Source organism: Apodemus sylvaticus, chromosome 3 (genome assembly GCF_947179515.1).
Source record: "Apodemus sylvaticus chromosome 3, mApoSyl1.1, whole genome shotgun sequence".
Classification (NCBI taxonomy): domain Eukaryota; kingdom Metazoa; phylum Chordata; class Mammalia; order Rodentia; family Muridae; genus Apodemus; species Apodemus sylvaticus.
In genome coordinates, this window is record NC_067474.1 from 164,320,036 (window position 1) to 164,346,881 (window position 26,846).

The 26,846-nt window shown below is 50.6% G+C and overlaps 1 protein-coding gene across 2 annotated transcripts; it reads right to left on the bottom strand.

The window, feature by feature from the left end:
• Positions 1–3,097: 3,097 nt before the first annotated feature.
• Positions 3,098–19,278, bottom strand: Pgd (phosphogluconate dehydrogenase). Of its 2 annotated transcripts, none has more exons than XM_052178173.1 (13): positions 19,162–19,278; positions 18,609–18,684; positions 17,496–17,675; positions 14,219–14,284; positions 13,338–13,456; positions 12,272–12,341; positions 10,067–10,201; positions 8,741–8,930; positions 6,396–6,526; positions 6,079–6,212; positions 4,156–4,255; positions 3,930–4,052; positions 3,098–3,833 (listed from the first exon to the last, which is right to left on the bottom strand). In XM_052178173.1, the coding sequence occupies exons 1-13, from the start codon at positions 19,167–19,169 to the stop codon at positions 3,714–3,716; spliced, it is 1,452 nt and encodes a 483-aa protein (XP_052034133.1). In that variant the 5' UTR covers positions 19,170–19,278; the 3' UTR covers positions 3,098–3,713. The 2 variants fall into 2 exon arrangements, with proteins under 2 accessions (XP_052034133.1, XP_052034132.1); XM_052178172.1 differs by lacking the exon at positions 19,162–19,278 and adding an exon at positions 18,796–18,814.
• Between the last annotated feature and the right edge of the window lie 7,568 nt (positions 19,279–26,846).

A 26,846-nucleotide genomic window follows, 5' to 3' on the forward strand; every position in this document is an offset into this window, starting at 1 on the left:
TTCTGACCCTGAGATTGTCCATCACCTCTCTCTCTCTCTCTCTCTCTCTCTCTGTGTGTGTGTGTATGTATGTGTGTGTGTTTGAGACAAGTTTGTCTCCTGCACCTCAAACTGGCTGCTGTATAGCTCAGGATGATCTTAATGTTGCTTTTTAATGATTTTCTTTTATGTATATGGGTGTTTTGCTTGCATGGATGTGTGCCTTGTCTGTTTGCCTCTGACTGTGTGACTGTGTGCCGTGGCGGTCAGAATAGGGCCTTGGACTCCCCACGCTCACACATACCTTTTGTTATTTGTTTTTTTTTATTTGGTGTTTTTCGAGACAGGGTTTCTCTGTATAGCCCTGGCTGTCCTGGAACTCACTCTGTAGACCAGGCTGGCCTCAAACTCAAAAATCCACCTGCCTCTGCTTCCCAGAGTGCTGGGATTACAGGTATGTGCCACCACCTACAGGTATGTGCCACCACCGCCCGGCTCACACATACCTTTTAATCCCAGCACTTGGGAGGTAGAGGCTGCCAGATCTCTGCAAGTTCAAAGCCAACCAGGTCTATACAGAGAACCAGACAACCCAGGAGTTACATAGTGAAACCTTGTTTAAATAAACAAACAAACAAATAAATAAAAATTAGCCAGCCTAGGAGGTCACAGGCTCTGGGGAAAACCTACCTCTTGTTTTACTAAACAAGCACGTGGCAAGCCACCTTCTAAGTGTGTATGTGTGTGTCTACAAGCTGCTCTCAGCCTCAGCCAGGCTGCTTCTGCAGTGGGCGGCAGTTAATTCAGAGATTCCTAGCTAGCAGAGAGCTACTGTAGGTGTGGCATGGCCGTACGTCTCTAACCCTAACCTCAGGGAGTGCAGGCTGGAAGATAAAAAGAAACTCAAAGCCATCCTCAGCAACACTGTGAATCTGAGGCCAGCCGGACCACACAAGACTGTCAAACAAACAAAACGGCTTCCTGATCTCGGGTGGTCAGGCCTGCTGTCATCCCAGAGCTGGCGAAGCAGAGGCAGAGGAGCCGGAGTTCTAAGTTAGCCTGAGCTACATAGAAAACAACTGCAGGGAAAAAAATATAACAACTATGAAAACCCTTCCCAGGGTTCCGCAATAGGTTCCCATAGGAAGAACAATATCAACCAACCAGACCCCCCCAGTGCTCCCAGGGACTAAGCCATTAACCAAGGAGTACACATGGCTCCGGCTACATATGTAGCAGAGGATGGCCTTGTCAGGCATCAATGGGAGGAGAGGCCCTTGGTCCTATAAAGGTTCGAAAGATACCCCAATGTAGGGGAATTGAGGGCAGGGAGGCAGGAGTGGGTGGGTGGGTGGAGGAACACCCTCATAGAAGCAGGGGGATGGGGGAAATGGGATGAGTTTCTGGTGGGGGACCTGGTAAGGGGATAACACTTGAAATGTAAATAAATAAATAAATAAATAAATAAATAAATAAATAAATAAATAAATTCAAAAATATATTAGAAACAAACAAACAAAAAAAGAAAACCCTTCCCTCCCCATGGCCCACCCCTTCCTTCTCTTTTCTGGCTTGATTGCAGGAATCCTCTGGCCTTGTGTAAGGTGAGCGCATACTCTGCTGCTGAGTCACGCGACCCGCCCAGCAGGTTTTCTGTTGGTGCCTTCTACCTAGAAGGTGAGGGTCTGAGCTAGGGTCTTGGAATGCATAGGCAGGCCTTGAACTCTCCACCTCCTGCTTCCAGCTCCCCTGTGCTGGCATTAGACACGTGTGCCACTGTGTCCAGGCCACTGCACACACTGTGGCGCGAAGGTGGAGGCTGGAGATTGGCTTTCAGGAGCCACTTCCCAGGCCTCTCCCTCCGGGTGCAGAGGCTAAGCTCGGGTGGTCAGGCCTGGCCTTTCCCCACGGAGCCATCCTGCTGCGGGTCACAGTGAGACCTCATTTCAAAAAAAAACGGACTTCCCCGTGTGAGCGCGAGTGCACTCGGACACGCTGGGAAGCGCCCGGCTGCATCTGGACTGCTCTGAACTCTCTGCATGGCCTCGGTGAGACTGTACACTGCTCCCCTGGCAGTCATGCCTCTTGGGTTCTTTGGTATGGGTGTCTGTCCATTCACGTGTGCTCAGACACACGGCCGCCAAACGAGAGCTTGACGGAAATGCAGAATGCGGGGATCGACCCCGAGAAGCACGTTTACACTCTCCAGGGGGATGCCAGGCTGGTGCTATAGCTCCCATCTGTTCTTAATTAGCATACCTACTGAGTGCTACACACAGGACACTGGCCAGAGGCCTTCTGAACCCTTGTACAGTGGGCTCCCCACCAGTATGGCATATCCCCGGCACAAGGCAGACCACATCTGTATGGCAGCTGTGGAATCCCAAGGGCTACTGCTCTCAGGGAGACTCTGATGACGGTCTTCCCATGAGAAAACAGACCATGGGCAGGAATGACACCTGTTATACGGCTGGTAAGAAATGGCCCTGGGTTATAGACCTGATCCCACCTTCCACGACTTGTTTCTAGGTGAACTAGAAAGGCCTAGTGTTCAGCCTTGCCCACCCTCTGGCTTTTCTCTTGTTTCTCGTCAGAATTCCTCTACTCTCCAAGTAACCATCTGCCTCGGAGTGAGGACAACAGGCAAAGGAGCTGTACATGAGTCAGGGGCAGAGAAGCCCCGGCCCTTATGTCCAGGAAGGTCTAAGAGTCGATTTGGCAGGGTGTACTCTCTCCTCCAGGGGACTTAAGGCAGGGGATCAGGATTCTCATAGAACCAGACACAGGAGGGTCTGATAGAGAGCTGCTCTCCCATGCCAGCCCTGCCTTCCCTGAAAGCTTGAGGCTCAGTCAGGGACAGAGGGGACCCCAGCTGTCCAAACAGACATTGTTTGTCTGCTCTCAGACACTACTGGGACTGACTCTAAATCAGCCCAGAAAAAGCTTCACGTCACAGAGTTCCCCGCTGGCCTGACAGAGTGCGATGGCCCAAGGCCAGGTAACGCAATCAGTAAACAGGACACCTCGTTCAGGAGCAGGCTGACCGCACAGAAAGCCCCACCACAGAGCAGGGTGGGCCCTTGAAGGGCTGGTGCAGGAGAAGACACAGGAAGCCAAGTCAGCCTAAAAGTTTATTACAAGTGTGATGGGACAAATGTCATGTGCACATCCGGGTACCTGCTGTGACCCCACAGGAGAGCCTCCCCACCTTGGCTCTTCCCCTCCCTCCAGATTTACTCATCACCTTCAAATCAACCTGTCCTGTTTTATTTGGAGTCTTAAAAAAGCCAGAGTTAAAAATGAACAAGGCTAAAGGGAAACAAATCAATTCTCGACAGTGAACAGTGCAGATCTTCCTGCCAGGCAGACCCAGTAGAGTGTCACCATACACTCTTTTACTGAGTCGGGACAGCAGAAGCCACACACATGGTCCATGGTCCAGGTTGTACAATCCCACACGCCCATGTGTGCTAAGAGCTGCAGCCTGTCTGACCCACGTGGCACAGCTCAGTCAGGGAGCGGTCACGCAGGGGCGCACAAGGTCAGTTCCTGGGCAGCACGAAAGATCGAGGTGGAGCACATGGTGGTTCAGAAACTACAGACCTTGGTGACATCTTCGGCAATCGCAGCCAAGACTTGGCTAAGAGATCTGAGCAGGAACTAGGGCAAAGAGGGGTGCTGGGTGCCACAGGGGCTGCCCTGTCGCTGGCAGGGAGGGCAAGGCCACAGGCCTACTAGGCGTTGTATGAAGAGGATGACACACTGCCCCCGTGGCCCGTCCAGTTGGTGTGGATAAATTCTCCTGGTTTGGCTAAGAGTTCATAGGTGTGAGCCCCAAAGTAGTCCCGCTGAGCCTAGGGGAGGGGAATGCAGTCAGTGAGGGTCAGGTGACACTCGGGCGCACAGCCCTCGGGGACCAGCCAGGTTAGGTTCCAGCCGCCCCAGCTCACCTGGATGAGGTTTGCTGGCAGCATCTCATGTCTGTACCCATCATAGAAGGAGAGGGCGGTCGTGAAGCAGGGCATGGGAATGCCCGCCTGCACCCCAGTGCTGATCACCCGCCGCCAGGAGTCCTGGGCACAGAGACAAAAGGTGGGTGGCTGGTTTGCCCTAGAGACACTGATGCTACCAAATGAGACCCGGAGAGCACAGCACCACCCGGTGCCAACCACGTACCTGGCAGCTGTCGACTGCTGACTTAAAGAAGTCATCTAGCAGCAGGTTCTGAAGTTCTGGGTTTCGCTCAAATGCATCTTTAATTTTCCCCAGGAATACACTGAAATAGTTTGCAAGAAATCAATCTTAAAACAGTAGCAGGCCAAACATCTGGAAATGAGCTTCCCATACTCTTACAGAGGGGCAGTCACGGCTCTCATGCTCTGGAGCCAGCAGAATGACCTTTAGAGGGACAGGGGAGCGAAGGAGGTGGCTCAGCAGGGAAAGCTGTCTGCCACCAAGTGCGACAGTCTGAATTCACTCCTGCCCTCCCCCATGGTGGAATGAGAAAACCAATCCCCACAAACGGCCTTCTGAGGTCTGCGCACAACTGTGACACATGTGTACCACCCTGCAAATGCAGAGAGGCAGACAGAATGTGTGTCCGTGCGTGTGTGTGTGTGTGTTTTGTTTGCATGCATGTCTATGCACCAGGTGCACACTGTGCCAGAGGAGGCCAGAGGAGGCCAGAGGAGGCCAGAGGAGGCCATTGTATCCCTTGGTACTGGAGTTACAGATGGTTGTGAGCTGCCATGTGGGTGCTGGGAATTGAAACTGAGTCCTGTGGAAGAGCAGCCAGTGCTCTTAACTGCTGAGCCATCTCTGCAGTCCCATAAAAATTACCTTTAAAAAGTTTTTTTGTTTTTTTTAAAGTACAGAGAGTGAGGTAGAGACAGGAGGACCAGTAGATCAAGGCCAGCCTGGGCTATGTGAGACCCTTCCTCCTCAAACAAAAAGGCAGTGGGCCCCAGGAGTCACGTCCAGGGGATGAGTTGTCACAATTTCTGAATGCTCAAGCCACTCCCTCCTAAACTAGTCTAATATCTGACGGGCCAGTGACATGGCTCAGTGGGCAAAGGGGCAGACAGGAAGGCTTGAAGGGAGTGTAGGTATTGTGATGGGCACACCGTAGATGATGTTATGATGGTGTGGCTTGTATAGACTAATCAGACTACACCTTGTGGTGCTGGCTAATCAGCTGTGGCATCTCCGGGGGTGAAACAGACACACAGCAGAAGAGAAGCCCCAGGGAAAGAAAGGCTGCACAGGATCCCAACAAGACGGGCTCTCAGCTCCCGGACCAATTTCCAGACCCAGAACCCCTGGAGAAACTGGTGCCTGCTGCCTTTTACAAGGGTAATTACCTTGGGGCTTGGGGAGGGAGAGAATCAGACTTCCGGGGCTACCTAGGTCTAGGAGATCCCAAAAGGTACGTCAGTCCTCCAGCTAAGGTGGGGTTTGTAAGGGTTAAATGGGGTCTTAGCTGAAGTGTGACTCACAGCAGGTCAGCGGCTCCCGAAACTCACCCTGTGGTCACTTCCTCAGTCCCAGATGTACAGCTGGGATCATACACTTGGGATGGGACAGACCTCCACACGTGCCTGGCAGCTACAGCCCCTCCCCCAGAGAATCAAACCACCCACACAGACCGTGCACTGTGTAGCTGGCTTACAGTGCTACTGCGATGGGACTGGGTGAAGCGGCCCATCGCACTGCCTAGGGAGCGGTGCTAAGGAAGGCAGTCTCCACACCGTCACAGCCTTTTCCAAGGCAAGTGCTGCACACATGGTTTCTGCGTGTCCCCCAGACAGGGTTTCTCTCTTTGTGCAGCTCTGGCTGTCCTGGAACTACAGGCTGGCCTCCGACTCAGAGATCCTCCTGCCTGTGTGCTGGGATTAAAGGTGTGTGCCACTCCGACTCATTCTTTCCGAAACTTCTGAACCGCACTTGTTTTAAGGTAGACACCTGTGCAGAAGGGTACTGCACACGGCAAGTGTGCTGTGACAATGCGACCCACACTGCTGCAGTGCTGAGTGGCAGGGTGGCTGTCCCAGCCACAGGCAAAGGCGAGCACTGTGGGCTGTCCTCCTTCCTCCTTCCTACCTTCGGATGATGCAACCCCCTCTCCACATCAGGGCGATGCCGCCATAATTGAGGGTCCAGCCAAACTCGGTGGCTGCCTGTCTGAGCAGCATAAAGCCCTGCGCGTACGAGATGATCTTGGAGGCATAGAGGGCCTGGAAAGGGACCGGTGGTTGGTGGAGCAGCCACACCCACCTCCAGCTGCATTCGCACCTCAGAGACCCCAGAGAGGGCGAGAATGGGAAGGGCTGGAAATGAGGGCATGGCAGAGGACCTCCGCAGGCGAGGGGAGGACCTCCGCAGGCGAGGGGAAGGGAGGGGAGGGGTGGGGCGGTCACCTTACGGATATCCTCCAGGAAGGACTTCTTATTGCCTTCCGGCTGGACCATCTTGGGACCCTTCAGCTCTCGGCTGGCCTGAACTCGCTCCTCCTTCAGAGAGGACAAGCACCGAGCAAAGACAGCTTCTCCTGTTGGAGAAGCCGGGGCAGGGTGAGAGCTCGGAGCCTTGAGCTGGGTTACGGAAGGGCCACAGAGCTCTCTCAACAGTCCATTCCACAACTAAAACACCAAGTTAGCCTCTCCACATGGACGCAGGCATTCAACTGCAAAGATCAACTCGGAATTCAAAGGGGCGTCTTGAGGTGAGAGAGGTAAGGCAAGGATTGCAAGGAATAACTCATCATTGACCCTAGAGTAAAACCTGAGTTTCTATGTAGAAGAAATTAACTGTCCTGAGACAGGACCTCCACCTCGCTATGAGGCAGAGGACAACCTTCACCCACAAGTCCTCCTGCGTGCTCGGATCACAGGTGTGCTCCACACCTGACTTGTGAGAAGTCACTTTTTTTTCTTTTTTTTCTTTTCTTTTTTTTTTTTTTTTTTGAGACAGGGTTTCTCTGTGTAGCCCTGGCTGTCCTGGAATTTACTCTGTAGACCAGGCTGGCCTCGAACTCAGAAATCCGCCTGCCTCTGCCTCCCAAGTGCTGGGATTACAGGCATGCACCACCACGCCCAGCTGAGAAGTCACTTTTAAGTGTTTACCAAAGATGCGATTTATTGTCTTTTAAAAAAGAGGATGTTTGCCGGGTGGTGGTGGCGCACGCCTGTAATCCCAGCACTCTGGGAGGCAGAGGCAGGCGGATTTCTGAGTTCGAGGCCAGCCTGGTCTACAGAGTGAGTTCCAGGACAGCCAGGGCTATACTGAGAAACCCTGTCTCGGAAAAAAAAAATCCAAAAAACAAATCCAAAAAAGAGGATGTTTATTAATTTTTTGTTTGTTTGAGATAGCAGGGTCTCTCCAGGTAGCCCTGGCTGCCCCGGAGCTCACTCTGTAGACCAGGCTGGCCTTGAATTCAGAGCTCCTCCTGCCTCTGCCTCCCAAGTGCCGGGATTCAGTGTGTGTACCTCCATGCCCAACTTCCATAAATGAATTTTAATTTATTATTTCTATGTGTGTGGGTATTTGCCTTCATGTGTCTATTCACCGAGTGCTTGCAGTGCCTTCGGAGGCCAGAAGAGGGCGTCAGACCCTTACAATTGGACTTTCAGACCTGTACTAGCAACCATGTGGGTGCTGGGAACCACACCCAGATCACCAGCCAGAGCAACAAGTACTCTTAATTGCTAGGCCGGCTCACTCACTAGCTCCCAGGGTTAGTGTTTTTATTTTTGTAAGACTTATTTTTAATTATTTACATGTGTGTATGTGTCTGTGTCTGTGTGTAGATTCATACACATGAATGCAAGAGCCCTCAGGGGCCCCCTGGTGCTGGAGTTACAGGGGGTTGGGATCAACCTGATATGGCGCTGGGAACCCAGTCTCTGGGGAAATAGTATGTGCTGTTAGCGGCTGACCCACTCTCCAGCCCTCAGACTGTTTTTAATACCCACAACCTCTGGTTTCACAATATCCTCCAGGACAGTATGTTAGAACGTTTAGTACTTTCACGAGCCGCCCCTGTGGCAGACTACTGCTCAATTCATCTAAGCTGAATTTTTTTCTCCTCCAAACAAAGTGGGTTGATCTCTGGGAACTAACACAGCATTTCAGCTGTGCGGAAAGGACACTAGACATGACTTGAGAAAAGGGCTCAGGAGAGGCCGGCTTGCCCTGACCCAGCCGCTGTCCTTCCTCTCAGCGTGACTTGACACTTGCAGAAGGAAACACTGCAAGACAATTGTGCAACAGCAAGTGTGGCAAACCCTCCCAGGCACGCCAGAGCCAGCTGAGACCGCTTCCTCCCTCTCAGTCCAGTAGGTAGCAAAGGACCGCACCCACCCTAGCACGGCAGGGAACCCAGTCTCTAAGACGGAGGAGGGTGCTTTGGAAGACAGGACCGATGCCACACTTGCAAGACTCACCACCCACTGGTCTTCCGTCCACAGGGCGAGGCAGATAACCATAAAATAAAGGAGGAGTACGACGGACAGACAGACAGATGTCCAAACCCAGAGAATTAATGTTGACTACACAAGCAAAATGTGCTTGTGAACTTTTCTTACTGAACCCATTATTAAAGAAACCTTAGAAAAACAACCAACAAGCCGAAAAGCCAGGCATGCCTTCCTTCCTGGTACTCAGGAGGCTGAGGCACGAAGATGTAGGTTCAAGGCTAACCCAAGCTACTCATCAAGACTGCCTCAAGAGCCAACCACACAGGAAGGGGGAGGTGCGACATTACCGATGAGGGTGACGGGCATGCCGTACTCCAGCGCGGAGATGGCGGTCCACTTGCCGGTGCCCTTCTGCCCGGCACTGTCCCGGATCTTGGGTAACAGCTCTTTGCCATCAGCGTCCCGGAACTTGAGGATATTGGCCGTGATTTCAATCAGGAATGAGTCCAGTTCTGTCTTGTTCCATTCTTCAAATGCCTACACACACAGAGGAGAGCCTGGTGAGAGGGTGCTGGGGTACCAGGCGATTCTTGCTTCCGTATGGGGCTCACAGGGCCCGGAGACCCCTATTCCTGCCCACTGAGTCGAACGGCCCAGGTCAGGCAGTTCTGGTGAGTGAGTGCCTGGCTGATTTCTCACCACTGAGACTGTCCCCTCTCCTTGGGGTCAAAACCCTCACTTCACCTGGGCCTGGGCACAGCCTCGCCTTCGTGCCCTATGTAACGCCACCTCTTTGGGCTGGGCGTGGCTCAGTGGTGGACAGTTCAGTCCCTTTTATTTTTTAATTCTTCTTTTCTTCCTATTGGATTTCAAGGCAGGGTTCCTCTGTGTAGCCCCGTCTATCATGGAACTCATTCTGTAGACCAGGTTAGCCTTGAACCCAGAGATCTGCCTCCCTAGGAGGCATCAAAGTTGTGCACCACAGCCAGCTGATACTGAAGTTCTTATGTATTTTAATATTTTCATAATAAAGTGTTGGGAAAATGTTTGTGCTTCCCCACTGGGATGAACTTAATTTTTAAAAAGATTTATTATTACTATTACTATTACTATTATTATTATTATTATTACTATGTTTATTTCTTATGTGTCTGGGTATTTTGCCTGCAGGTATTCATATGTACCACTGCACACAAGGCCTACAAAGGTCAGAAGGACAGGACAGGACGGCTCTGGAAACTCAGCCCAGTCTTCAACAAGTTGAGAGTACCAAGAACTCTCTACCGCCAAGCCCCTCCCTACTTGGTCAACAAAGCCAGCTGCTTACTTCCTTAAGGAACAAAGGGAAGAACGAGAGGACTGGGAAGGGCTCAGTGGCAGAGTCCTTGCCCTTGCCGGCCACACCTAAGGCCAGGCCCTGTGTTCCATGGGGAGGGACAGATAGGTGGTCACAAGGTGCCTGACAGAGCATGGCTCACTAGCTGCAGACTATGATTACTGCTTCGTGGCTGGCTATCACAGTTTATGATGTTGTTACCACAGCTTCCCTTACATTAGGCAGAGTCCACGGGGCCACCAGACAGCCAGGGGAACAGGAAGGAGGAAGGGTTACTCGTCAGCTCTCGCTCATCTGAGAGGTGATTACCCAGGGGCAGGCAGTGCCCAGGACTCACCTGAGCCATCTCCTCATGCCGCATGCCCAGGACATCTTTCATCAAGTGGTAGGCCTCGCAGATCAGCTGCATGTCCCCATACTCTATCCCGTTGTGCACCATCTTCACAAAGTGCCCTGCCCCCTCATCTCCCACCTGTCGGGCGAGAAACAAGAGGCCTGGTCAGAGCAACAAATTACAGATGAGAAGTCTGCAGACTGAAAGAAGACTTCAGACAAATAACACGAGAAATCAGTGTATTTCATAGGAACCTCCCAACACACCCAAAGCCTTGAGCCCATATTTCCCACTGTCTCTTATTACTAAAGACAACTCCCAGGGCTGGAGAGATGGCTCAGTAGTTAAGAGCACTGACTGCTCTTCTGAAGGTCCTGAGTTCAAATCCCAGCAACCACATGGTGGCTCATAACTATCCGTAATGAGATCTGACACCCTCTTCTGGAGTGTCTGAGGACAGTGGCAGTGTATTCGCATATATAAATAATAAATAAAAAAGTTCCTAACAGGTACTGAGGGTAAAATGACGGTATATCAAGGTCTGGCCTTGGCCTTTTAAATGCAGAAGAGATGGTCCTATCACTGGCAAGGAGAAGTAGGTCGGATCCAGCTGATCAGTTTGTCCTGGGGATTTCAGGAGGGTCTGTGGGCTGTGTTACTCTGTGAACACTGTCTAATGGACAGGGAGATGGAGTGGGTCAGCAGCAGAGTCAAGTCCCCCAGGGCTCCAGGTTCACAGCCACACACAGCTGCTTCCCCAGCAGAGCAGCTGGGACAGTCTTTGCTGGCAGTCTCTGCTCGTAGCCATCACTACGGCCAGAGGCTGCCCGTCTACCTTCAGCACTGCCTGCCCCTTCCGGTTTGGACAGTAAGAGGACAGCTTACTTCCCCCTTCCTGCTGCTCCAGATGTGAATGACCCTAGGCTGGTCCACCTCCAGTCTCTACACTGTCTCCTCAGGGCCGGAACCCAAGCCCGACGGCCACAGGAGCCGGCTCTGCCTGAGTCAGGCCCGGCTTTCCCTTTGACTCTGTCCTAGAGCGAATCAGAAGGAAGTTGCTGTCTGCCACCAAGGAACGACACCGGACGCCCACATGCCTGGAGCCTTATGCAGCCCTACTTTTAGTCATATATATTACTAAAATAATAAGGTGAGCACATAAAAATAGCAGGTATAAAGAAGGGGAGCGAGGCGTGGTGGGGCACAGGTCTGTAATTCAGGAGATCAAGTCTCGAAGAGACACTAGGTGTGGGGGATAGGAAATGGTTCAGCAGGTGAGGGTGCTTGCTGCCAGGCCTAAAGGCATGGTGGGAGGAGACAGCCAACTCCTACTAACCATCCTCTGACCTCCACACACGGCTGCTTCACAATCTCCCACGCATATACACCAGAGAGATAAATATAAATCAGAGACAGACAGGCAGACAGAATATGGAAGGGGAAGAGGAAGAAAAGGGAAACAAGAAAATGAATTTGAAGAAAGGAAGAAAAAGAGGAGGAAAGGCTGTAAGAACAGAGATAACCTAGCTGAGCAGTTTCTCAGATAAGCCTTCCTATGGAGATCTGCCCAGGGTTCCCCATCAGTTAACGAAGAGCGTCTAAGGCAGCCCTCGCCCCCGAAGCTGATGCGCTTTTCAACCCATGGTACTGTCTAAGGGGTCATGCTGCTTCTCACAGCAACACCAAACAGGAGGGAAGGAGCGGGTCTATGGGGCCGGGCGGTGGTGGCACACGCCTGTAATCCCAGCACTCTGAGAGGCAGGGGCAGGCGGATTTCTGAGTTTGAGGCCAGCCTGGTCTACAGAGTAAGCGCCAGGACAGCCAGGGCTACACAAAGAGTCTCCCATCTGCATGGCCTGAGGCATCTGATGGCACCAGGTGGCTAACCCACTCTACCTCCTGCATCCTCTGGCTATGAGGTAAACAGCTAAGAGACATCTCACGTCCCTTCACCTATTTATGATCCACCAGTAGTAGGACTGAGGCAGCTGCTTTCAGCACAGTACCTTGGGCCCTCCAGGGTTGGTTTGGGCACGAGGACGTTCAGACAGACGGGTTTGTATTTCCCGTACAAGCTGGGCCAGTGGCTGAAGCCTGAGAAGCTCATAGCACGCTAACCCTGGGACCTGGGGCCTCCCCCGATGGGTGCTCCCCCACCCCCCTGCTTCATCCCCCCCCCCAGGTGCTTCAGGGGAGCCCCGGACTTGCCCAGTCACAGCAGGGTTCTCCTGTTCCCACTTTGGCAGCGATGGCTTGGAAGATTGTCTTGATGTGAGGCCTGCGGAGAGGGGAGGACAGTTCAGCCACCAGGAGGCCCCGGGCTTTCTGCCCCGTGCAGACACCACTCTCAGAGTAATGGTACAGCCAAGCTTTCTAGAGACACTCTGGGATCACTGCTGACAAGTGTGCGCCACTCCCCTGTGTGTGGGCCTCAGCGGAGGCTGCACAACACCCAAGTCAACTCAGGAAAGAAAAGGCAGGGCAGAAGCACCAGAGAGAGGGGCGTGGCGGCTCGGCCAAAAAGTGCACCCGTCTCATGCAGGAGGGAGGCCTTGGGCTCCACCCCACCCCCTCAGAACAGAAGAGTCTTCTTCCACTACCTTATGAGGACAAGCTATGACCCAAACCAAGCAGTACAAGAACATCTTGGGGACACTCTCACCATCAGGATGTCTGTCACCAGGTACAATAGGGCTCTGCACATCTGGATCAGAGAGAAGCCAGCACTGTGCAGAACTCTGAGATGCTCTCACTGGGGCGACTCTTCCTCTCATCCCACCCCCCCATAGCTCAGTGGAACCCCGAGGCCCTTCCCCTTATGAGTCTCCCCTCGACCAAACAAAGGTACATCTTCTCAAGAATGTTTGGTTCAAGCGGGACGGTGGTGGCGCACGCCTGTAATCCCAACACTCTGGGAGGCAGAGGCAGACAGATTTCTGAGTTCGAGGCCAGCCTGGTTTACAGAGTGAGTTCCAGGACAGTTAGGGCTACACAGAGAAACCCTGTCTTGAAAAAAAAAAAATCCAAAAAAAAAAAAAGAATGTTTGGTTCAGACCCCAAAACCTGACACCTGCAAAGTCAGTGCCTGGGACTGCACTAAAGTAGCTACACCGTTAGCTTCCAAAAGCCCCGCAATCTGTCTCTGCCGGGACAAAGTGAGAGGGAGGATGTATACACATGATGCAGGGGCGCAGTATCTCCATGAGACGCGTGCCGAGGCCTCCCAGCTAACCCTCCCACCTCGCCCCTAGCTGGTCCCCGGCAAGGAACTCACCAGGCCTCTTTGTTCCCTCCTGGCATGAGTGAGGGCCCGTACCGAGCCCCTTCCTCACCGCCGCTGACTCCGCTCCCCACAAACAAGATGCCCTTGGCCTTGAGGTCCCGGCATCTTCTCTAAAAGAGAAAAAAACAGTCTCAGGGTTTCTCGAAAAATAAATTCTTTCTGACGAATGAAGGGGGTGCAAGGCCAGGTATCCAGAGCTCGCATTTGCAAGTAAATGACCCAAGGACCCTGGAGCAGCCCCATTCAAGACAGTGCATACGTCCAGTGTTGCAGTTCAAATGAAGTAATAGAGTCCTATAATTTAAATGAAGGAGGCTACAACAGGAGGATTACAACTTTGAGGTAAAAATTCCTGCAAAAAATGTAAAAAAACTTAAATTTTTGAGATAACTTGATTTCTGAGATAACTACACTATCCATTAAGAGAAATTCCTGAACACACAATCTCATTTTGATGGAGGAGACCTTACAGGGTACAACGAAGAGGTTCAGCGGGGACTTACTGCTGTTTCTGCTGTTTCACTCGTTATACCTGTGACTTGCTTTGGCATCTGATTTTTCCAACCATGCTGCATGGCAGCCACATGCTATGCACTGCATGAAATGAAGCCCTCAGCCTGCTGTCTGAGCCACCATCTCCTGATATGTGTGTGTGTGTGTGTGTGTGTGTGTGTGTGTGTGTGTGTGTGTGCGCAGCCAGTAGTCTCACCCATCAAGTGTCTTAGCAAAAAAGGGCCGAGATCCAGCGTGCCAGGACCACTACCCAAGGATCCCAAGACAGTTCACTCTCCTGTCACGTGAATAATGCTAGTACTTCTTTCTAGAATGTTCTCAAGACCTGAAAGAATTTGGACTGAGGAATCCTTACTTACTGTCGTGTCCCGGTATTCAGAATTTCCTCCGTCGATGATGATGTCACCGGTGTCCAACAAGGGTACCTGTAAACAAACGCTACCTTAGGGTGGACCAAAGCAGAAATAAACATACCTTGGCCACTAAAAACAAAAATAAATCCCAAACAAACCGTGGGAAAGTAGTCACTTGTAAACTCTAAGAATGCTCTTGGATGGAGCTGCAGCTTTCCGTCAGCGGCTTCCTAACCAGACAGACCTCCACGGCACTTCTTCCTTCTCCGCCGTCCCTTCTCACCTGAGGCGGGGTCTCCTCATGCAGTCCTGGGTGGCCTCACTCACAGACCCGGCTTGCCTCTGCCTCCGGCTTGGTTTTCCTCTTTATTGCTCAATGTCCCCTCCAGAGCTGCATGTGAGATCACTTCAGCACTTTCCCAGGCTGAAGAAAAGTCAACCAGCCTCAAGCCCACTGTGTGGGAGCTGACGGTGCGGCCGGCAGCACAGGAGGCTCCGTGTTCTTTACTCTTCCTTTCTAAGCCTCTTACTTAAACAGTAGTCCACTGGTTACCATTTCTTCTCACTTCAGTACAAATCCTCTGCCTGAGGCGCCTCAGTCCTCCGGGATCACAGTCCTGTCTGCATCATTCCTACAACAGTCCTCGTTTTATTTCACTGTTTGTTGTACAGTTACTTCTGAGTAACGAAATAAACTCTTCCACTTCTTCCCCGTCATTCATAAGCATATTTTTTCTTCCAAAGATATTCTTTTTTAAACAATGTTTTTATTTATGTGTGTAGGTGTATGTGAATGTTTGTCACTTGTATGCATTCCCATGGAGGCCAGATGTTGGAGGCCTCAGAGCTGCCATTACACATGGCTGTGAGCCACCATGTGGATACTGGGAACTGAACTCAGGACCTCTACAAGAGCAGCCAGTGTTTTTTATTGTTGGGCCATCTCTCCAGCACCTCTGAAGAAAGCCAACAAATTGATACAAGGGTGCTAAATAAAGCAACTATTTATGAGAATTGTTATTTTATAGGAGTACTGAAGAAAGACAACTCATGTGTTACTAAAACCCAGTGTGGACACCAAGTTCACTACCGACTAGCACTAAACATCGATAAATATCACAGTCAGCAGGACACCAGAGATGGGGACACATCTCAGTGAGAGTATGTGCTCACAAGGTGAAAGGCCCTGGGTTCGTCTCCTCAGGACCAAAACCAAAACAGAAAACACAGGCAGGCATGGCAACACTAAGTCGGCCAGGGAGGAAGGATGCCATGATCACTGCTAGCTCACACCAGGATGGCTAGAAAGAGAAATACATGGCGGGCCGGTATTTCTCACACCTTTAACCCCAGCACTCGGGAGGCAGGAGTGTAGGCATGTTATTATGCGCCGTGTAAAGATTTTCCTTTTCTTATTCAAATAATGATTTCTGGGCCCCCATACCTGGTTGCAATCCTTATTCTGAGAATCTCCTGTCTCAATGTGGTGTAAGCATTGCCCCCAATTATTCCCTGACTGGCCAATAAAGAAGTTGATCAGCCAATGACTGAGCAGGGCAGAGAATAGGGCTGAACTTCCTCCCATCCATGGGACGGGAAGAAGGCGAGACAGGAAGTGGGATATTCACCTAGAGGTCCAGGAGATATTAGGAGAAAACACCTGGGTCAGAGAGAACCAGGTAAGTACTAAAATCCAAGTACCGTAGGTGTAAAGGCTGGGAGGTGGATGAACTAGCTTAGAGGATTAGAATAGAGTAATACTGATCAACTGTTTTCCCTTAAAGCTGTAAAATAAACCTAATAGTCCAGTCTCAATTATCTGAGAGCCAACACTTCTAAATTCGCACTAACACAGAGGCGGGCAGGTCTGTGAGTCTGAAATCACCCCGTCTACAGAGTGAGATCAGGACAGTCAGAGCCGCAAAGTGAAACCCTGTCTCCAACCTGCCCCAAACAACACAGCAATACGCTGTCTCGAAAATCAAGAAAAACAGCCAGGCGGTGGTGGCACACACCTTTAATTAATCCCAGCACCTGGGAGGCAGAGGCAGGCAGATCTCTGAGTTCGAGGCCAGCCTGGTCTATAAAGTGAGTTCCAGGACATCCAGGGCTACACAGAGAAACCCTGTCTCAAAAAAAAAAAAAGAAAAAGAAAAAAAGAAAAAAAAAAGAAAAAAAGAAAATCAAGAACTTAGTGTCATAGAATTACGACCACCCAAGAATGGGCGTTATGGGCCAGCAAGACAGATAGCTGGCTCAGTGGGGAAAAGCACTGTTGGCCAAGCCTGAGGTGCTTGGAAATCAAAGCAAAGACTGAAGAGAACTGACTCCACAAAGATGAATGTTCCTACAACCCCACACTAGCCAGACAACAAACTGTATGGTAGAGGTAGAGGACCAACTGTGAGTTCGCCTCAGGCGAAACACAGGCACTCAGGGCCATATCCCAGGTGCTTTTCTGTTTTTGCTTGCTTTATTTTTTTTTCTTGATTTTCTTTTTCTTTTTTTCGAGACAGGGTTTCTCTGTGTAGCCCTGGATGTCCTGGAACTCACTTTGTAGACCAGGCTGGCCTCGAATTCACAGATCACAAAAGAAAGTCGTTGAGACCTCCACATCCAATGTGTCATGCTTACACCCACACAAATACTAAATAAATAAAAGTGTTTTGGTTTTTTTTTTGTTTTATTTTTTTAAATAGGGGCTGGAGAGATAGCTCAAGGGCTAAGAGCACAGGCTGTCTTTGCAGAGGACCTGAGTTCAATTCCTAAGTATCCACACGGCAGCTCACAACTGCCTACTAACTCCGATTCCGAGGAATCTGACTCTCTCTCTTCTGGCCTCCACAAGCATTTCATGTATGTGGTGCAGTTACACACTCAGGCAAAACACTCATTCATATAAAATAAAATGAAAAAAAAAAAAGCTTTCTAGAAAGAACATAGCTTGGCAGTGGTAGTGGTGGTGCGCGCCTTTAATCTCAGTACTCAGGAGGCAGAAGCAGGTGCATCTCGGTGAGTTTGAGCGGCCTGGTCTACAGAATGAGTTCCAGGAAGGCCTAGGCTATTCAGAGAAACCCTGTCTTGATGAAAAACTAAAACAAAAATAAATACTATTCCATAAGTGCCCTTCCAGCCAACCAAGAGCGAAACATTTAAACATCTTATCAGAACTGATCAGTTTGTACCCAGAACCAGAAAATCAACATGGCAGAAGTGACACTGCAGAGGGAGGAAGAGATGGCTCGGAGCCGCCAGCGGCATCTGAGCGCGGAGCTGGCCTTACCAGCTTCTCGATGAAGTCATCCACCGCCTGCCCAGCCTTCACAAGCAGTATGACCCGGCGGGGCTTCTTCAACTTGGACACCATGTCCTTCAAGGACTGCGCGCCAATCACCTTGGTTCCCTTCGCCTCATTGGCCAAGAAGTCATCGACTTTGGAGACTGTCCTATTGAAAGCACAGACCTGGGGGGGACAAAAGGCCTGTCAGAGGATCTGATCACACATGAGCCTCAGGTGCTGGATCCAGCAACAGAGAAATGTCTATTCCGTCCATGCCTTCTCTTTTTAAGTGCTAGGCGATCTCTGCAAAGTCCGGTCACAGCAGGGGAATGGAGGGAAAGGCTGGTTGCCACTAGTTGCTTGTCAGGTTGGGCCTGTCACTACTGCTGGGCCTTTGTTCCTGGTAATCCCTACTACTTAGAGTAGTCTGAGCCCACAGGCAGGAGGATCCTCTAGCCCTGGCCACAGAAAGCTGAGATGAGAGGACCCTGAGACTCCAGTGTGACAACACTGTGAGACAAGATGCTATCCCCAAAGAAAATACATCTCCATTTACCCCTTCTTACTGGCCAAATGAGCTAGAGCCTCTAAGATCTGCGTCCCTTCATATCTGTGGTTCTCAACCTTCCTAGTGCTGCGACCCCTTAATATAGCCCCTCGTGTTGTGATGATCCCACAATCATAAAACTATCTTTGTAACTACATCACAACTGTAATTCGGCTAGTGTTATAAATTGTAATGTTGAGAACCACTACTTTTTTTTTTTGTTTGGTTTTTGGATTTGGTTTTTTCGAGACAGGGTTTCTCTGTATAGCCCTGGCTGTCCTGGAACTCACTCTGGAGACCAGGCTGGCCTCGAACTCAGAAATCCACCTGCCTCTGCCTCCCAGAGTGCTGGGATTACAGGCGTGTGCCTCCACCGCCTGGGGAAAACCACCACTTTTATATTTATTTCTATTCAAGGATGCTCTTCCTTTAACTACAGAGAAAGCACGACTAAAGCAGAAATTCTTCTACAAAAACAACAGTGCTTACTGGGTGAGAAGCACTATCAGATGCCTTGGGAAAACAAATCACGGCTTTCAGCGGGAAGGCAACGTGCCCTCACTACTTACCACAAATCCATGATCATTCATGTTCAAAATTAAGTTCTGGCCCATGACAGCCAGTCCAATCAGTGCAATGTCAGCTCTAAAATGCCGAGGGGGGTAAAAAGGACAAAGAAAGGATGTTAGTGTACTTAGTCGCTTTTAACAGGACGGGTAGCCTGCACCCTTCTCTCTGCGTTTGCCCCACATGCACCTGGGATCGGCCGCACCCTGCACCCCACTGTTCCACGGAAGTTCCTTGTAAAGGGCGCCCGGGCACACGGCCACTGGTGCCCTGCCCCTGCCCGTCATTCCCGATGGCCTGGCCAGCAGAAGGGGCGTGGGCCGTGCCCGACCCAGCGCGGCCTTCCTTCCCCGCGAGCCCGTCGCACCCGCAAGCTCCTGAGGAACGACGGAGCTTGCGCTGCCCACGGCGGGGACCCTGAGGTGCAAGGGTCAGGGCTGCGCGAGGAGACCCAGGCGACCCTCGGGGCGGAGGATACAACTGAGCAGAGCCCCGCCATCACCACGCTCAGCCCCGGAAGTCTCCCGGGCCCGACTGCGCGTGTCGATCACTCACTGGGCCATGGCGGAGGCAGACGGAGCAGAGGCGAGGAGGAAGAAACACGATGGACAGAGCGCTCTGAGGCAAGTGCAGTGAAGTCCGGCTCCCGGCGCCCCAAGAGGCTTACCGAGACGCCGGCCAATCAAAAGACAGGGGTGGGGCGATGTCCCACACTATTGGTTCTCTGCGGCGCCTGTTATACCACCTGAGGGCAAACGGACCCGCCCACCCCCGGGGCCCAGATCTGTAGAGCGCCGAGCAGTCGATGGCACCTTGAGCTGGCGAGGAGCGTTTAAAGGGCTTTTTTGTAAGTGTTCTAGCTGGACCGGGGCACGATGCCTCCCGCTGGTGCTGGAGCTCGGGTCTGCAGCTCGGCGTGAAAGAGGAGACCCTGGGCTTGGTGCAGTCCTAATGATGTAACGCGGGTTAGCTCACACATTAGATTTGCCAAACCCACAGGCGCTCTTGATGCGTGGCTGCTACTTCCCTTCACTGTCCCTCAACTCGGAGTCAGGAATCAAGTCTGCCCTACCTGTGGGAACAACGTGGTCACGAGAAACAGTGGCTCAAACTAAGGCGAGATGGGCAGCAAGCAGAGCCAAGAGGGTGGAAGTAGGACCCACCCCACAAAGTTGACTTCTGGCCTCCACGTGCAGCAGGGGCGCGTGCACCCACACGCACAGAAAGAGAAAAAGACGCGGAGGGGACGCTTGAGGGTTTCTGGTTTTTGTTTTCGTAATTATTTATTTTATGTGTATGGGTTTGCCTGCATGTATGTCCGTGTACCTCGTGCATGCCTGATGCTCGGGGAGGCAAGACTGGAAGAGAACACACTACTCTTCTCCACCCTGTTTCCTCAGCCCCACTACATATGAATTCTGGGTTTCCGGCTCTGGAGGTCTGCGGTGCTGTTTTGCCCGCTGGTCAGACACTCTTAGTTTCAATTTTCTTTCCCGTTCAGACTCAGATGTTGGTGTGCTGCATTCCATGGCTGCTTCTTCAACCAACCCCTCTCTTTCCGTGAGTGTGTATCATGTCCTTCAATGAATTCCTTTTATGTTTTGTAAGTTTTGCACACAGTACATAGGCATAATGCTTGATGGCAAATGAAAAGACTAGTTTGTACCAGCTTCTTGATTTTTTTTTTTTTTTTTTTGGTTTTCCGAGACAGGGTTTCTCTGTGTAGCCCTGGCTGTCCTGGAACTCACTCAGTAGACCAGGCTGGCTTCTAACTCAGAAATCTTCCTGCCTCTGCCTCCCAAGTGCTGGGATTAAAGGCATGCTCCACCACTGCCTGGCTGAATTTTTTTTTTTTTACTCCAGTACTATGAATCAGACTAAGTTTTGAGCATTCTAGGCAAGTCCTTTGCCAGTGAGCCACATCCCCTGCCCTGCCCTAAGTGTCTTTCTACACTTGATCTTAGCCAAAAGGCCGAGAAGCGATCCTAAGTGTCTTTCTATTTCTGTTTCTCTGTGTCTGTATCTGTCTTGGATAGATCCCTGACATCCCTACCCCTCCAGCCCCCTATAAACACCAATGCAGTCAAATCTGCCCCAGCTCTGAGCTGGTTAGACCATTATTTCCAAAACAAGGGCGGGAACAAGGGAGTACCAGGTAGGAGCTCCTGGAAGATTTTTTTTTTTTTTTTTTTTTGGATTTGGTTTTTCGAGACAGGGTTTCTCTCTGTATCCCTGGCTGTCTTGGAACTCACTCTGTAGACCAGGCTGGCCTCGAACTCAGAAATCTGCCTGCCTCTGCCTCCCAGAGTGCTGGGATTATAGGCTTGCACCACCACAGTCCAGCTCTCCTTGAAGATTCTTAAGAGTCAGCCCTTTGTCTATTGCGTACAAGGCCCCGGGGTGAGGGTGGGGGTGGGGGTGGGGTGGGTGGAAGAGCTTCCAAGTTTATGTGTTGCTTTGCTTAGTTACTTAGACAAGGTCTCAGTCCACAGCCCTGGCCCACAGGCTTTTACATTTGTTGTGGTGTTGAAGCCTGAATTCCTGTATTGTCAGGGTTCTCCAGAGTCACAGAACTTATGGAATGTCTCTATAAAGGGAAATTATCAAAATGGCTTACAGTCTATAGTCCAACTAACCCAATAATGGGCAACTATGAATGGGCAGTCCAGGCATCTAGTAGTTGCTCCGTCCCCCCAGAGGCGGGTGTATCAGCTGGTATAGAATCCTGTGCCAGCAAGTAAATGCAGGCAGGCAAAGAAGAATGAGGCATTCCTTTTCCATTGTCCTTATGCAGGCCTCCAGCAGCAGGTATGGAATTTACCACCATGCCTGGACGTGGAACCTGCACTGCCCCAGACTGACCTTGAACTTAGAGATCTGCTTGCCCCTTGTCTTCTGGGATTAAAGTTTGTGCGACCTTGCCTGGGCCTCAGTTCTCCATGGCCACTCTGCCTCAAGATCCAGATCAAAAGCCTATGTCATCCCACGTCATGGTCCAGGTCAGAAGCCTGTGTCTTCCAGCCTCAAGATCTGAATCACAGGTGTGCCCTCTATTTCTGGATTGTAGTTCATTCCAGATGTGGTCAAGTTGACAACTAGGAATAGCTATCACAAAGTATTTTCATTTTTTTTTCATACTAGGTCTCACTTTGTAGCCTAGGGTGGCCTCAGGCTCCCAGCAGTCCTCCTGCCTCAGCCTTCCCAGTGCTGAGACAGCAGACATGTACCATAAGGTTCAGCTTTATGTTTCTACAGAACATGCTCCAGTCTCAGCACTGTAAGTCTACAGTTGAGGCCTCCCCAGTCCAGGGCCGCACAAAGGCTATGTAATTACTAGAGTTATTATTGTCTGCCCCCCCCCACCTCGTTTGTTTATTTTGTGCGCTTGTCTGTGTTTGTGTCTGGGCACACATGTGGAAGTCTGACTTGCAGGAGCCAGAGCCACGCTCCCCTACCATGTGGTTCAGGGTTGCTGGCTTGTCACTGGCCCTGGCCTTAGCTGCTGCGTTTCTGGGTTTGTGTATTTAGTTTGTGTGTATGTGTGTAGTGGGCAAGTGGTGCAGGCTCCTGAGCAGACCAGGAGGTGCTGGAGCCGTGGGCTGCTGTGAGCTGCCTATCGTGGCTGCTGGGATCCAAACTCCTGTCCTGTGAGAGAGTTGAATGTGTTCCTGGTCGCTGAACCATCTCGTCAGCCACAGTTACTAAGTTTTGTTTTGTCGTCATTGTTTGTTTCTTAGGCAGCATCTTACTGTATAGCTCAGGCTGGCCTCAAATTTGCAATCTCTACCTCCACCTCCTGGAGTTACGAGGTTGTGCCACAACACCCAGCTCTTAGGCCTTTTTCTTAAGTCCAATGGGCCATGGGCGGTACTGGGCACACCAGGGAGAAGCTGGCCGGCTTGGCTTTCCCTGGAAGACCAGAACGCTTTGCAGTTATTGCTGTACTGGATGCCACCACCACAGGCCTTTCTCACAGGCTGGATTTGGCATGTTAGCCTCATAGCAAGTAAGGCTAAAGCCTGGCTCAGAAAATCTTGGAGAAGACTTCCCAGAGATAAGAGAATAGCCCTGCCCTGCACTAGCTCACAGTAGTCCTCAGGCTGTGACTGTAGGCTCCTGCCTGTCTTGCTACCTACCTTCCCAGGACAAAGTTCTGCAATTCCAGTTCCTGAGGATCTGGTGCCTTTCTCTGGCCTCTGTGGGCACTGCACACACGAGGCACACAGACATATATGCACAGGCAAAACACCTGTACATTCACGTACAAGTGACATATGTTTTTAAAGTTAGGGAAAGCACACGATTCTTCATCTTGGAGTGCTCAGGGAACTGACTTTCCCAGCCAGTTAGTGTTGGGACTGAACTTTAACCCGGGACCCAGCTGGGACCAAGTCCTGGACTCTTTCTTAACAGGATCAGCACGCCACGATCATGCCTACTTATAACTTGCAAAACTGGCTACATCTGTGTATCAGAGAATTTAGCTGACTTCAAATGGAAGGCTGCCTTGAATTTCTCAATGAGGAGTTGGGGAGACAGCCACCTGTGGGAAGCAAGGCTCTACTGAGAGAGCCCCGCCCTGGGGACAGGCAGACCTTTGAATGTACGGCACTTCTTCCTCCTCCCCTGGGCTTACTTCCAACAGAAGATTGCTACCACATTTTGTTGCAGGAATGGATTGCTCTAGTCTTGAGATTTAACAAGGAAGAAATTATGCTGAGTCAAAGTGACTAAACGTCTGGACTTCCCTAAGTCACACTGAATAAACATTACTTTATGCATGCATATTTAGGTATCAAATAGCTGTTTTCCTTAATGTACCGTCGTCAAACCTTACTTGCATGGTTCAGGTTTTTGTTGTTGTTGTTTATGTTAAGGTACTAAGGGAAAAGTACTGCTTCCCAGGATGGTTGGAGTGTGACCTAAGAAAGAGACCAAGGTCAGTGACCTGGGGCCCTGGTCACACTGACAGGAGGGCTGTATGTAATGCTTCAAACTTAATTGAGTTAAAAAACTTTGGCTTGAGCCGGGCGGTGGTAGCGCACGCCTGTAATCCCAGCACTCTGGGAGGCAGAGGCAGGTGGATTTCTGAGTTCGAGGCCAGCCTGGTCTACAGAGTGAGTTCCAGGACAGCCAGGGCTATACAGAGAAACCCTGTCTCCAAAAAACCAAATAAAAAAACCCAACCAACCAAACAAACAAACAAAAATCTCAGATACAGCCCTGTCCCTTGGAGTGAATCCTCCCAGGGCGGAGCCCTCTGTTTAACTTACATAAGAGGATGTGTCAGCAATGACTTAGTTGGTACAGACTTCAACAGGTCAGCTCTGTCTCCAAGCTTGCTGTGTAATTCCTAAAACTGAACTCCAGTGGCTGGGGGCAGGCTAGGGAGAAAGCAGTTTTGAAATACACACACAGACACACACACACACACACACACACACACACACACACACACACAGAGAGAGAGAGAGAGAGAGAGAGAGAGAGAGAGAAAACTTAGCGTGTGAGAAGTAAGTGCTCAGAAGAGGTACTCAGGGTTCTGCAGGGACAAGGCAGTTCCAAAGGGAGACTGCAAAATCTTCCCATCCAAATAAAAAGTAGACTGTTAAGAAAAACCCAGAAAACTGGGCTGGAGTATAGCTCAGTTGACAAAGTGTTTGCTGAGCAATCCTGAGGGCCTGAGTCCCAGGCGGGCCAGTGCTAGAGGGCGGAGTCAGGTGGTGGAGAGTCAGCTAAGCCTACTCAGTGAGTTCCAGGACCCAGGGAGGCCCTGCCTCAAACAAGTTTAAACATACCTGAGAAATGACACTGGAGTGCACATGCACACCAAGGTAAATAAATAAAGACCAGAAAACTAAAGAAATAACAGCAAATGCACAGGTGCAGGAGACCTTTGTGAAAAGAAACTCAAGGATGATTGATCAATTCAAACTGAAGTCTAGCAGAGCTTAAATTTGAACCAGAGCCCGCTGACTGGGAGTTACTTCTCGCCTCCAGGCGCCATTAGCTCCTTCTTGTTACACTGTTTCTTTTCTCCCTTTTGCAATTAAAAAAACAAAAAACAAAAAACTCTGCCGGAATTGTCAATAAAGTGGAGAATGATAGCACACATCTGTAATCCCTGCACTTCAGAAGCTGAGGCTGGAAAAATAAGACTTGTAGGCCAGGGAACTGGGGAGATGGCTGACCAATAGAAACACTGCAGCTCTTCCAGAGGACCCTGGTTCATGTCCCAGCACCACGTAAAGCCAGGCATGGCAGCACACACCTGGATAACCTCAGCACTCAGGAAGGCAATGAAGAAGTCATCCCTGGGCAGGAGAGGGCTATGTGGTCAAGAACTTCCTGTTCTTCCAAAGGACCTGGGAAGATTCCAGAATCCACAAACTCCAGTCCCAGGGGATGTGTTGCCCTTTTCTGACTTTTTCAGCCTCCAGGCATGCATGTGGCACAAAACAAAACAAAACCAAACAAACCCGGACCAAACTAACACACACATGCACCCCTCCCCCCAGTCTATGCTTTAACCGGATCTTCAACGTGCCGAAAGTGAGGGACTGGCTGGGGACACAGGACATAGCTCAGTTGGTCAGAGTATAGCTAGTGTACACAGTCCTGGGGTTGGCCCCCACACCAGGTTAGACTGAGCAAGGTAGCGGACGGCTGAAGTCTCACTTGGGAGGTGACAGATCTGTTCAAGGCCATCTTTAGCTATACAGCAGTAGCTCAAGGCCATCCTAGGGTATGGGAGACTCTTGTTTCAAAAATAAATCAAAGAGATGCTGCAGCCCCTCAACTCCTCAGCTACTGAGGTCAGATTTAGATGAACTAAGTATATTTGCCCAAGCCTAATTTGCATCCTCTAACAGTAGCTTTATTAATCGTAATCGTAACAGTGCCCTGGGGCTGACAGAGAGGCTCAGTGGGTTAAGGCACTTGTTACCAAACCTGAAAACCTGGAATTTGATGCCTGTGACCCACATGATAGGAGAGAAGGGACTCCTGCAAGCTGTCCTCCTACCTCCCACACGAACCATAGCATGTGAACACCCCCCCCACACACACACACACTAAGGAAACGTAATTAAAAACTAGGATGATGTAGTCTCCGTGTCCCACTCTCTTTTTTCAGCTGACTCTGCAATAGCGCTGGCTAAGGACAGCGCTTGAGTGGATCCCTCAAGCTCCTTACCAGCCCCGGCTGCCCAAGCCTGTGCTCCTTGCTCAGTCTTTTTTTTGGGGGTGGGGGGTGGTGTTTGGATTTGGTTTTTTTGAGACAAGGTTTCTCTGTATAGCCCTGACTGACCTGGAACTCACTCTGTAGACCAGGCTGGCCTGACCTGGAACTCACTCTGTAGACCAGGCTGGCCTCTAACTCAGAAATCTGCCTGCCTCTTCCTCCCAAATGCTGGGATTACAGGTGTGTGCCACCACCGCCCCGCTCCTTGCTCAGTCTTTATTTTTGGCCTATCAGTCTTCCAGGAGGTAGCAACTGAACCCTTCCTCTTTAACACGTTCCTACTCTGGTGACCAAGCGCCACTTTAGAGAGTAAGAAGGTCAGTGCCCTTCCTCTCCGTGGGACCTTTATGTGTTGAGGACCTCTCCCTGACCTCTATGTGTTGAAGTGCTCTGACGCTCAGCCTGAGGTCTCCTTGTCTGTCTGGAACCTTTTACCTCCACAAAGATGTTGTAACGTCTTCACCGCTCCAGGGAGCTGCAATACTTGCTTTGCTGAGGCGCAAACCTAGTAAGCGACTCTTCTTTTTTCTCTACACCTGCATGAAGATTTTTAGCAAATGTGTTTTTTCTTGTTTAATGGGATGAGATGTCACTGTATAATCTAGACAGGTCTTGAATTCAAAACCTTCCAGTCTCAGCTGCCATAAATGCCAGGATTACAGCACGAACCATCACACCTGCCCTAGTTTTATTAGAAAAAAATTAAATTACAATTATTTTATGCATATGTGTACATGTGCAGGCATGGGTGCCAGAGTGTGCAAGTAGAGGTCAAAGGGCAGCTTGCAGGAGTTAATCCTCTGCTTCTACCAGGCTGGCCTTTTACTGATATATAATCACTTAGGGTAATACATTTGAATACCTCTCACTGCAGTGGAGGCCACGGGTATCTCCGCATGCTGTCTGTGGTAGAAACACGGCACTCAAGACAGCACATGAGTGTTGGATGGACGCTCAAATGTCCGTTGACCACGTTTCAGTTTTGATAGGGTAGACT